The 12845-nt window shown below is 45.0% G+C and overlaps 2 protein-coding genes across 2 annotated transcripts; both read left to right on the plus strand.

Annotated features, from left to right (window-relative positions):
• The first annotated feature begins 3575 nt into the window (after window positions 1-3575).
• N7473_013234 (uncharacterized protein) lies at window positions 3576-6086 on the plus strand. The gene is made up of 3 exons (XM_057159173.1): window positions 3576-4833; window positions 4938-5022; window positions 5078-6086. The coding sequence occupies exons 1-3, from the start codon at window positions 3790-3792 to the stop codon at window positions 5239-5241; spliced, it is 1293 nt and encodes a 430-aa protein (XP_057002223.1). The 5' UTR covers window positions 3576-3789; the 3' UTR covers window positions 5242-6086.
• A 3239-nt stretch (window positions 6087-9325) lies between these two features.
• Window positions 9326-9916, plus strand: N7473_013235 (RlpA-like double-psi beta-barrel domain-containing protein; the record flags this gene model as incomplete). The annotated part of the gene is made up of 1 exon (XM_057159174.1): window positions 9326-9916. The coding sequence occupies one exon, from the start codon at window positions 9326-9328 to the stop codon at window positions 9914-9916; it is 591 nt and encodes a 196-aa protein (XP_057002224.1).
• Between the last annotated feature and the right edge of the window lie 2929 nt (window positions 9917-12845).

A 12845-nucleotide genomic window follows, 5' to 3' on the forward strand; every position in this document is an offset into this window, starting at 1 on the left:
ACAGACCCTAACGTAGTAAAGTAAAGGAATGCAATAATGGTTAAAAACGGCGTGAAAATACTTGATACCGGTGGGTGGCGGGATGGAGCTGGGTTTCAAGTGGCAGGTCGAGGGGAGAGAGCGTCGAGGGGTCATTAAGCGGACAACCAAAAAATGGAACTGAATTTCAAATTAAAAGGCTTATCGCAGTTCATATCAGATACGGGAGAAAGATGAGGAATGCTGTTTTTGGAAGTGGGGAAAATATACGCATTTGGAAATTTTCCCGTCATTCACCGGTAATTGGTAACATGGTTTGCTTTCCTTCTGAATCATCTCATAATGCATGCAACATTTCACTGCGTGGATTTTATTTCTAAATTTATGACTAGCTAAGCTCCACACTGTTGATACTGAACCAAACCCTCATACGTTTACTGATGCATCAAAATTAAGAGATTGTGTTTTACTGTTTTACTGTCGGAGTGAAAATGTTTCGCATCGAATTAGCATGCCGATGGCCTGATATGGACCGCTTTGGTGAAGGTCACGAATTTAGGGCAAGCATGCGCCCCCAAAATTATTTCGTCTAGAGATACCATATAACCCTGGCTCAAGCACCACCACATTACAAGCCGGGGTGCAACAGTCAATATGTCAGACGTCCCAAGATATTACGAAATCCTAGGAGTAGGTCAAAATGCGTCGACCAGGGATTTGAGTCGTGCATATAAAACGCTCGGTAGGTAAGAATTAAGAACTCAATACATAGTCGGAGGGTATCAAAACTTACCAGGATTGAACAAGCCCTCAAACATCATCCCGATAAGAATAGTGGGAGCGTGGAGAGTACGGAAACGTTCCAGGAGATTCTGAACGCGTATCACGTGTTGAAAGATCCAGAAAAACGAAAGGAATACAATGCGGAAAGAAAGGCTGCAGGGTATTCTGAGGCAAAGGAACGGAATACCGCTAGAACGGGTGCCGAAAGAACCAAACAATCAGCGCAGCAGAGGAAGGCAGGACGCGCGGAAACTGCATTCACGCCTTCATCGAAGCCTGCTCCTAGAGCTAAGTGGCCTGATGGACCATATGGGCCAAAAAAGCAATACGGAGCTTCTCCCCGCACAAGTGGACCAAAAAGGGCACAACCGCATAGTAATCCCAGCAGCAAAGTAGATGACAGGAAAAAGGCAAAACAGTCAGCGTACAGGTCCGGATGTAGAGCCACTCCAGAACCAAAAGGAAAACCAGAGCCGTGGGAGGCTCAGCCGGGGCAAAAGTCTGCCTCAGAGACCAACCTTCCCCCAAGCAGTCAATCTCCCGAAAGCAGTCAACCTCCCCCAGGAATTCATCCTTTCCCAAAGAGCCAACCTCACCCAAGCAGTCAACCTCACCCAAGCAGTCAACCTCCCACAAGCAGTCAACCTCCCACAAGCAGTCAACCTCCCGAAAGCAGTCAACCTCCCCCAGGAATTCATCCTTTCCCAAAGAGCCAACCTCACCCAAGCAGTCAACCTCACCCAAGCAGTCAACCTCCCACAAGCAGTCAACCTCCCGAAAGCAGTCAACCTCCCACAAGCAGTCAACCTCCCGAAAGCAGTCAACCTCCCCCAGGAATTCATCCTTTCCCAAAGAGCCAACCTCCTTCGGCTGCTCAAGGTTGGCGCACTGACAAAGCTCCTTGTTTCACTGGCAGCTTGAGTATAAAGAGAAACTCAAGTAGAACAAAAAGTCTCCTTCAAGAAGCCTTGGCCGTTCGTCCTTGCAGGATATACCATAGGCACATTCCATACGACCAGTATGACCAGTTCAAAACCACATTTGGACTTCCAAGATGGACAGGTAGAGTCAACGCCCGAGATCCAATGGCTGACCTCATCATTGCCTTTTCGGCGCAGTCGTTGGATGACAACAACCCTTAAATGACCCGCGGCGGAATAAATCCATCTTTCACCGAAGGGGTTTTATCGAAGGTCAGTAATATCCTGCAAATGCTTATTCGCAGGTGCGCTGTGGTTGTCGGGCACAGGATACAGAAAGCGTGGAGTTGTTCAACATTGCTACATATTTTTCATAGTTGAGCAGCCTCGGTAGGGTATATTTGAGCTTTCAGGGCGTTCAAATCTAATGATAGAGAAATTTAGGGGCGAGCGATTGTCAATGTCAATGAAGGTGTCCTCAGATTCGTCTGACTTGTGAGTATGAATTCAATTTGATTTATCCATGACCCGTGGTACTGTAACAATACCTGATTGACTCGAACACTCCTGAACCAATGCGGTCCCTGCTGTATCCAGGAGAACTGGAGATTATGCGGAATATTGTAAAAAGTGCTTATTATAAGAGACCCAAACCTTAGAGCCCCATGCAAAGTACAATTTGCCGAAGGGGCCGCGAGTGAACCAGTAAATGTGAATACCCGGGTCGAAATATTGTATGGGCCAAGATCCTTTGTTTAGTATGCAAGTGTGATGCTCTAACATACGCGACGCCAACTCATCCGACTTATTACTTGAATAGTGCTTAATCTGCTTGGACGGTGTCTCTGATAGGCTTTCAATTCTTCTCCACTTTCGTGTTCCTTTTGATTATCGGCAAACAGTAAACAATTGACAATGGTTTCAAATTCAACCGGTATTGGCCGACAGACACCTCGATTCTCTAGCATGATCCTCCTCGATGAAGAGTAGATATTTCTAGCTCTCGAACTAGGGGAGTGCAAGATTTATCAGACAAATGAAACCTGTCCGCCATGACCTGTGGCCCTCTTGGCTGAAGATCCACCAAGTAATGTCTGAAATTGGTTCTAGGACCCTTGGATATGTGCCGTGATAGCCTGCAAAGGGACCATGTAGCATTACTGAAAATCATTATTCCTTTCGGACGGTTCTTTGAATGAGACTGGTAATACACGTGGCAGCCCTATTATCAAACACTACGTCAACAATATCGTGTTTGTTACAGTATTTTCTGCAATTTCTTTCCTGGCTCCCGTAACAAGTCGTATTGCAGATGATGTATTGTGACCGTATCTGACAACTCCCCTTCGTCAGATAGTGAATTCATAGAGCTATAATATATCCTTTCCTCTCGTTCTATGTAGAAAGTGAAGGAGCTTCTTGTATCAGGAGACCACTATTCACAAAAGTTTGAGCACCAAGAGCAAGTCCATTTTTGCAAACCCAGATCTTTTAGCGCCTTTTCTTCTAGGTCCGTGAGAAAACGCTGTCTTTAGTGTACTGACTAGCAGAATAATAGGGACCGTCAGAAGTGGGTATTACTGGGTGTGTGACACGCAGTATACATGGTATTGATATTTTGGGATTCATTTGTGTTGGTGCCGGCCCTTTTTTCGGTATTTATGGTCCAGGCAACAAAGAACCGATTAAATACCAAAAATTGCACATCGTACAGCACAGAGGGTATCTGCAGTAAATTCTCTCTATGAAATCACACGTCAAGCTGAAAATGACTTGGAACACGTCCTGGCCCAAGAAATGTATACGGTGACATGTACAATTTACTTATATGTAGACTTCTGACTGTTCTCTATGACAAAATCCAAAATTCCTTTCCAAATTTGTAGTAGAGCTCGAAAGCTTTGAGAACCATCCTTACCAAATAGGAGTCCCAATTTGGGCCCCTGCCAGATCCAGCTCTTTCGCTACGATGCATTGTAGAATCAAGCCTTATAGCAGAATAAAATGCAGCATTCAATCGTCTGGCTTCGCATGGAGCGGTAGAACAGAAAACTTCATTGTAATAAGAGCCTATCGTCGTAGATAGGGCTTACAGTGACCTGATGCTATGTCTGCCCAAAGACCAAGAGAGTGCATCTTTGAGGACCCATCAAAAGCGTCAACCACAATGTATTCTCAATTGAATAAGCCTCTCCCTCCAAAACCTCTCAACTTCCGAAAGCCGAAAGTGAAAAAAGAGGGCTTTTTTGTGTCTAGTTCTGCTATGATTTCCCAATGGACCCCGACATATTCGCGACCCGGCGACGAGGAGATTAATAAGGATCTCAAAAACAAGCCTCTCCCTCCAGATCCACCCGACCCCGACTTAGTGGCGCCTAATCTACCTGATTCACCAGCCTTGTTAGATGAGATCGTTGGTAACATGGAGCATGCGGCTAGGATGGATGATATGAACCAAATGTCGTTGTTGCTGCCGGAAAGGTCTCCGGGACCGTTTGACATTCCTTCGGATCAAGTCGATTTTGACAAAGCAAGACAGTGTGTCTGGTCTCCAAAAGAGGTAGATATTGGCTATGTCGCGGGAAAAATTCACCCGCTGGCATGTACAGTTAAAGCTCAGCTTTGGGAAGGTCAGCACCACAACGCCGAACGAGAGAAAATTATGCCGGTGCAGGCTCAATCAGGAGGCAAATCTGACAGGGGTAGTGGAGACTTGGAAATCAACATTCGACGACCTTTAGCGTTCAACAGACCTTCCAGTCAATTTCTACGTACGGCAGAAGCGCTAGGAAGAGGGCTGTTAAGTACATTCTTTGGGTTTGAGGGTCACCTAGATGCTTTGAATGGTCGGCAGCTCGAACGAGTACGATACCTCCTGGCCAATCAGCCTCGTCCAGAGGATGTGATTGACAAAGACATATACCCCAATTCTTGCTGCGTATGGCTCCGAAACTTCATCGTGGCTTTTATTCGCAAGCTCAACTTTGACCACAGCCGAAGGACAGGCCTCACCGACCTCCACGGCAACCTCCACGGCGTACATCGAGGTTTTGGACTTTTGTGGGGCTTTTTGGACGCTTGTGGTCCCACAGTCGTGCTCACAGGTGTCACCAAAGGAGGTAATGCGTTAAACGAGTTCCAATGGTTCCAGGTAGGGACTCTGCCATGTTTTTGAGAATTCCATGAGCATCTCGAACTATACCTCAGAGGCACGTAGGTTGCAAATGCGCTAAAAAGACTACTTTAATGCAACAGGATCATGCTGTCCGCCCGACGGATGCAGAGCATATGTTCCAGATCTGGAATGCTTTGAAGTTACTTCTTAAATTTCATTATACCGGTAAGATTCCTATGAAATGTTGCAGTTGTCAAACACTTGCTGAATCTTTAGGTAGAAAAAGAAGTGGTTCTTATCATGAGACATGGATTGGGAGCAATACAAAGGCATTTGTCTTACAAGCGCCTTGACTTGATATGTCCTGATGAAATTAACGTGACCGAATTCTTTGAAGCAGCGTGCATGGAATGGCAAGATTCCCAAGCCTTCGTTGACATTTAGACTCCCTTAGCAACGCGATTCACCCGAGAGCAGTGTATCATCAAATTGAGGCCATATTCCAAGATCGGATATGCTTTAGGCGATTGACTAAGGACTATGTGAGTGCAAAGAGGAATAATTTCTTTTCGATATAATAGGATTGACTCTTTGAGGGCGTGCCTTTTTCTGAAGAAGAAGGTGAGGTGCTCTCTCAAGCCCTAAATAACTAGACAGTACCCCGAAGAGGAATGCTTCGTCTGCTTTGTGGTTGAAATCACCCAATTGAATGATTTTCGTATTTGTTTACCGCCTATGTGTTCTGTTGATAGAACAGACTTTGTACAGTCCAGCCGCAGTAAAGAAAAATTCTCTCTGATTGCAATACAGGTGCTGCAAAAGGGAGGTACTGGACATTGTTCCATGTACACGCTTTGGACGTCCGACGCTTGGCTTCGTTAACTCACTAGCCAATAATCCAAGGGTGTGGCAGATATAATGTCAACCAGCTATTTTCCAAATTGCCAATAGATTTATAACACTGATACCAAGTTGGTGTTTGACCACCATCCTATATTCCTATAATCAAAATTCGACCACGACGATGACAACCTAAGCGCCCGATTCTAGCACAACCTATTCCCACGGCCGACAGGGCTGCTCTTATTCGCATTCGAGGGCGAAGTCCCTTGGTTGCATGTCAATTGACGCCCTGAGTAGTCTGGAGGGTCTCAATGACCTCTTGGTCGTCCTTTTATCAAGCCAGCGAACTGGATGTCGAGTCAAAAGAAGTGAAATTACCAACTGCCTTGGTCTATTCTGCGGCCGTCGCCCCACAACTCCCTCAGGTCCATCGGCTGCGAAACCACATTTCAGGGATTGTGATTACGATCTAAAATTTGACATTGATTGTCAAAATGCCTCTAGAGCCATGAATCTGATTTGTTGACATAATTTAGGTTAATACTATATCGAGTTGTTCGCAGTTGGCTGTGCAAACAGCGGTAAACTGAAATAGAACAATAGTACGGTAATAAGAAAAGCAAGTCTTTCCGCCACAGCGCCGGGGGTGGACGAAGATCCCCGAGAGAAAGAAACAAAACTTTCCACCAAAGTGGTAAAGACGATTTTTTGACAAACTTCGGATCAGTTGCCGCAGGAGTGAAAGATTTCGACTATGTATGTCACTTCCAGGGCCCCGCACAACGCGTGGAAATAATCCTGTGCAAGATTCTGTGGCGTATTAGGTCGTATTATGACTCCATAATTTCAAGCTCTTGTGCGTCAATATGCATATGCTTAAAAAGAAAAGGTGGTCGGTAATTCCCTTGTCAAAAAAATTCACCGGGGTCGCATTCTGATGATACCTCTTGGGGGATTTTCCACCCGTCATATCACGCAAAGCCCAGATGCGAGGATCAAAATTGTACCTGTTCAGCCTACAGCAGAACTAGCGCCGTGGACCTGTTCAACAACGTAGCACTTCTTGTCACGGGCTGCCTGCTATAAATATCTGGTCTCATGCTACGCAGATTGAACAGTTTCATCACGGGTGCATCCACCTTAATTATCACCGTCGCTGACACGTGATGGGGCATCAATGAGGTAGCGTCGTTCGGGGCGGCGCCGAGTACTGCGGCGAATAAGGATATACGGCGAAGCGCTCCGCACTTTCGCTCGAATCAAGTACTGCGTAACAATGCGGTGAAAATACGATCCTAAAAGCGGTATGATCGAAACCGTCTGCGTTAAATGGGAATGCGGGCGAGTCAGAGACTCGACCTCTTTGAGACAGAGATGAGTCTTGAGACTGAGAGACTACCGTATCCGGTTAGAAGGTGCATGAGCAGGTGACTTGGTCGGCGCCTAGATTCGGTATATAAAGACTGGGTATACCCAGTTTGTTTGTTTTTTCACATTGTCAATATGTTTATGCAGACGTTGGAAAAGTTCGTGTTCTTCAGTTATACCCTTTCATTGAATTCGTTATGTTTATTCAATGTTGAGTATGGTTACGTCATGGGCGTATCGGCGAACGACTTACCGTCAGTTGACAGCGAGAATTTGTCGCCATTTCACGGCTACTCTGTTTATGGATTATCGCATGTTGTCACAGCAAGCCTGGCGGGCGTTGTTTGCGCGTGGGCCATTGTTCTGTGGTGTATTTTACAATGGTCCCACAGTGTTGATGAACGTTGGGCCCATGTGCCCAACATTTTCATTTTCATTCTTCGCATGAGTGTCATAACGTATGCTGTTGGCATCATCTCTAGGTCGGATGAGATATTGGTTGGCGTAAGCCAATGCTCACACTTTGATTTGTATCTGGCTTCGACATTGGTTGCCTCGGTTTGTGGTTTGATACTATCAAAGCGAAGAAATACTCAGGTATGTACTTTTGATTATTCTTGGGAGGGTCACTGACATAAGAAGGGGATATTTTTACATTAATGGACGGAAACGTTGGAGCGGTCGAGGCTATGTGATGATGTGATGATATGCAATGAAGTACGTGCTCCGGTTTCGTGTGGAATCAATTGCAGTAAGTGACTTTTAATGTATTTCTGTTTTCAGTAATTACGAAAAAGATACTTGTTAACCATGTTCCCAGATATTGGCAAGCTTTGTGCAGGGTGCCTTTCACAGCAGAAGTCGTGTATGATATGTTACGGGTTATTTTTCCCTGTGGAGGGAAATAGAAAACAGGCGAAGCCGAATTACCAGGATTTTGATTCTATCAGGGGGGTGCGTTGATTCTAACATGAATCAACACGTGTTACTTTATGAGCTCCGCTACGGGCACTGACCAATGCTCTATTGGCGCCACTTGGACCTGTTGAGGTTCTATCACCTCGTCGTTCTTAAGTGTGACGACGGCAGCCCCGGGGTGGCTCTTGGGCCCTGAGACATCAAAATTCATGACAAGGTCGGATGTGGCCCGTATGGTCTCAATCTAAAGTACTGTAACCAGTGAAGGGCCGGCTTATATCACTGAGCAGGCGCCGGATACTGTCCCATGCAATGTAAGCAACGTAGTATGGACAAAAAGAGATCATCGTAGTCAACTCCGACCGGGGAGGGCAAAATTTAGGTATCCTTCGACAATCATTTGTGTGAGCAGGTGGCTGGTTTACTACCGATTACTAGCTGGTACCATAGTTTGCGGATAGGAAAATTACAGGGAGTCCCGAAAAAAATATTACAAGCTTGGGGATGATAGACAATGTACTTGCTAGCCCAGGGACTCTAGGTGCGGGGTGGAGCTTCGCCACTTGAATTCCAATCAATCAGCCATAACCGAGTATCCAGGACCGAACTTCAGAGAGGTTAGTTGGAGGTTTGATTCATACATCTTCTATAACACAAATTTTTCATATATTTATATTTGTTATAAGTTCATAAATATTGAATATGACAGGATTTGACCCTAAAGAATCAATATATAATGATAACATAAGTTTTACCAAATTATTATTTACTAAATACAACTTGTTAAAAATATGGGTATCTAATATAACATTGAAAAAGGAGAACAATATACTATAATAGAAATGCATGACTAGTTATAGTTCCAGTACTCAATTTTCCTAAATTTAAACCGTATGGACCTAATAATTTTACAGAACGAAACAAGTCTCACACATGCTGGCACGAAAGTATCGTATCTGAGTATCCGTGTAATATCAAAATCTGACATTACAGGTAGCGCTCAAGCGAGAGATGATTTTAGTTTCGCTGTGTTGTTTTCTATGAGGGCCGAGAGTTGTTCGCAATCTCAGCTCTGACCAACGCACAGTACTATCGACTTCAGTGTAAGAGTGGTGCGACAAAGATATTATCTGATGAACCTACACCCTTGGAAGATACGTGATGTTACGGTACGCCGCCTCATTTCCGTAACTCATTGAAGTGCCAGCAATTTAGCTGAAATTGAATCTGGAGTTGATGTTCGAGGCCAGAACCCGATTTCGGTCTATAACAAAACGTTTTTGACCTTGAATGCAGACATTCGGTCTCGTCAGCTGCGTTTACAAAAGAAAAAGAATTTCCTCCGCAGCACATGAGTATCAGCACCATGAGAGTACCCCTCGAAAAGTCTTCCCACACAATGAGTATCCTCATGTCAAACTTCGTACTTGGTCTTTTCTCCACTTCAGGTCTTGCGGGTGATGTCAACGACTGCTTCGATGCATGGAAGGCCATATCTATGACCATCTCCCCTAGCGAAACCACTCCAGCTCGCAGTGGCTTGGTGCTCCAGGAAGAGAACGCCATTCTATCAACCTCTATTGCTGCCCTCTCGAGCCTACATACTTCTTATGTTAATGTTGTGGTCCCCAGCTCCGTATCCCAAAGCAGCTCTTTTAACACCGGTGCTTGCTCTGAGACAGCGCCCTGCACTGGCGATATCACATACTACGACACTGCCACCACCGCATCCAATCCCAGTTTCTGTGGTACGACGAACAATGGTTTGACCGAGTTCGTGGTCGCACTGCCCCATGGTATCATCACAAACTCTGATTGTGGGAAGACAGTGACTGTCACGTACAAAGGTATAACCAAGACTGGTCAAGTTGTGGATAAGTGTGTAGGTTGCGACAACACCTCAGTCGATTTGTCTCGGGCTTTCTTCGAAGCTCTGGCGGGATCTCTTGATGCGGGCCGCATCTCCGGTGTCAAGTGGTATATCAATTGAATCAAACAGGAGTCAATAAATATAATCACAGATGCAAAAGAAATCTTAGCCCTTCGGCCATGTTTGGCATCCGCGACATTGTGATCGTAGATTGCTCTATAGGTTTCCTTCCTTCTGTATGTTTATCTATAACCAACAAACGTGTGTCATTCAGCTGTATACGCGTGAACTAGAGAGTTCTTTAAATCTATTTCTAGCATTCAGTAACCAAGTAGGTACTCCCTTATCTAAACCACACGAAGACGGAATGGTGACATATGTTGACGGGTCTTCGTGGTCCCGTTCTATAGCTCCTCTAATCTAATATGTTGAAACATTGTTCATCATTCCAGTGTGGTGAATTTGGAATTTGAGGCTGAATAAAGCGTTTATCGATCATTGTTGTGGCCTCGACTTCTTTGTAATAGGAGCCGTTTGGACGGAAACGAGTAGTATGCGCGAAGGCAGCAAGCTGGAAAGCTGATTTTTCCGTCGATTGTGTAAAGCCCGTTCCTCTCTCTCTCTCTCTCTCTCTCTCTCTCTCTCTCTCAACCACATCGCACTATGTAGACTAGCTCGTGGTAGGCAAAACAATTGTCTGATAATTTGACTTTCGATTTGTGACCATGCCCACGACGCAATATTAACAGTTTTTCCAACAGTCGAACTCAGTGAATCTGACTTTTGCGTTGAATAATTTCGCCTTGTCTCACGGCACCGCCAAGCTAAGTTGAGAAAGTCTTGTTCTGCTCATGCTTGGCTCTCACTATACGGAGATGCTCCAGAATACGTTGCCGCTTTGATAAACCCAGAAAGTCCCCGAGAAGAAGATGGTCAAATCCTTTCTCAACCACCGCTCTTGAAACATCTCCGTTGTATCTTTTAGTCTTTGTGGTATTCGCTATGGATATGTATTTGAGATCTTCGTCTGAAACCCGCGAGTTGACGGCACATCGTGTGGTGCTGAGTCCAAGCCACTGCGAACCTGCACGGTCGGGCTGAAATGACCATAATATCCGTTAGCGCAGAATATTGGCCAAACATAATTGTTATGTATAAGACTCTGTGCTCACAATGAGTCTGATCTTCAATGATGGCTGTTTGGCATGATCCATTGTGACTTCATGCGACCCGCATGCCACTGGGAAACAGGACGTTTGTAGAAGTAAGAGCAGGTCAAACCGATTTATATCTACAGCAGTTTCATTCATGTAAGTAAAATCTTTTCATCAACTTGAAATTATCGCCAAATAATTCATCCTTAGCCTCTTCCGGGCATGAAGAGTGAACAGGGCCGTTCTTTCACTAGAGCTAGTCTCACTTTACTCAACGATGGTTATATACTACTACCTAGATAAAGTAGACATGATAGTGAACACGGAGAACAACCTAAGACACACCGGTGATGGAGATTGGACTTCCCCAGATAGCCGGCAGAATTTGTACATTCAGTAAATTGATACTGTCGCTGCTGCATATCTCAAAGCGACGTTCTTAACGTTGAGTTCCACGATTAATCTTACCAGACTGGCGTCTCTTCTCCTTTATCCCGTGAAATGATATATGAAATCTACCATTTCGTCTCATTTGGCAGTAGGTGACCGTGACTTCAAAGTTGCCGTCAGAGTCAGAGACCAGCCGGTGCCGTTACCCGGTTTTCTAGGGTATTCCTTAAAGTTATCCCTTTATGGTATATTGCAAGCAAAATCATTTTCCTGAAGCTTTGCCTGTTGAACCTCGTGAAGCTGAAGATGAGTTATTTTCAGAAACGATTGGGATACTGAATGATATAAATACGACTCTTGTTCCATCTACCGCCCACATCCTTCGATCGAAATGAGTCAGAGCTTTCCTTTGGCCATGCAGAGGTCCAGGATGGTTCCAGTAACAGTGTATGCATGTATGAGATTGGTTCGATTTCTGCAGAGTCTGGCATTATGGTAGAACCGCCGAAGAGATCCGACCCGTTTTTCAGGGCCATTCTAGGCAGGCTCTAAATACCGACTCAAATCTTATGTCGTACAGGCCAAGAAAGTCCCCAGAAAGGACTTTACCGTCTCTGTGAGACATACTGGAGAAGTGGATACCCACACAAAGCCAGACGAAGGTGCCTGCATACGACGCCGTTTAGCGGATCCTCCAAACCCACGGTGGGAGTATCAATGAATGACCGGGAGTGGATTCTGAGATAATAGACGCTGTCGATCGCAATTCAGCTGTCATGGCCAATTTACGGTTGATAGTCAGATTCTCACTCATGGCAATGTGGAAACATGAACAGAGTGGCCAGAGATTCCTGTGGAGGATGAGCGTGAAGAATGATCGGAACAACGCTCAATGCATTTGAAGCTACTCTTGACGTAGTTGTCAGTCGAGGTGATTCTACATCTTCCGTCCAGTGACGATTGTATTAATATTATCTGACGACCCACGATTGTTGAACTAGGAGTTCACAGCATTGGACGGAACGGTCAAACAGTGCGCATCAAGACGCTTATGGTCAGGTAGTTCTCGAAGTTTACTCGTGAATTGAATATATGTCGAATTCTTCTATCGCACCGGTCAATCTTGTGTGCCATATGTGGCCAATTTCTAAGTTTATGGCAAGGCTCCAAGTACAGATTTTGCGGTGCACCAGGTATTCCCTAGCTTTCCTCCCTGGAGCCTAAGGGCCAGATTCACATAATGTGCCGATTTTCCACATTATTTTTTCATCAACAAAACTATTTTTGGGAGTAGAAAAATATACTACTTAATATGCTGACTCTAGGATCACACGTGATAAGATGTCCGGCATATATAGACTACCAGAAGGTGGAAAATATTTTTGAGAGATTTAATATCGTCTTGCACATGCAAAAGTACAACTTCGATCTAAGTTTGCAGCAACTGGGCGGACGCGAGGAGAATAGAATATTAGATGAGCATGTGCGACATATTGTGTTTTTAT

The sequence above is a fragment of the Penicillium subrubescens genome (genome assembly GCF_028828155.1).
Source record: "Penicillium subrubescens strain IBT 31985 chromosome Unknown utg000013l_segment0_segment0, whole genome shotgun sequence".
NCBI classification, from domain to species: Eukaryota; Fungi; Ascomycota; class Eurotiomycetes; order Eurotiales; family Aspergillaceae; genus Penicillium; species Penicillium subrubescens.

What these genes read in the sequence shown, in the direction of transcription:
- N7473_013234 (XM_057159173.1), top strand. Translation starts at nt 3,790, where the DNA reads ATGTCTGCCCAAAGACCAAGAGAGTGCATCTTTGAGGACCCATCAAAA. An exon ending in ACGAGTTCCAATGGTTCCAG is followed by an intron (nt 4,834 to 4,937) that starts GTAGGGACTCTG and finishes TTAATGCAACAG; the next exon opens with GATCATGCTGTCCGCCCGAC. An exon ending in TCTTAAATTTCATTATACCG is followed by an intron (nt 5,023 to 5,077) that starts GTAAGATTCCTA and finishes ATCTTTAGGTAG; the next exon opens with AAAAAGAAGTGGTTCTTATC.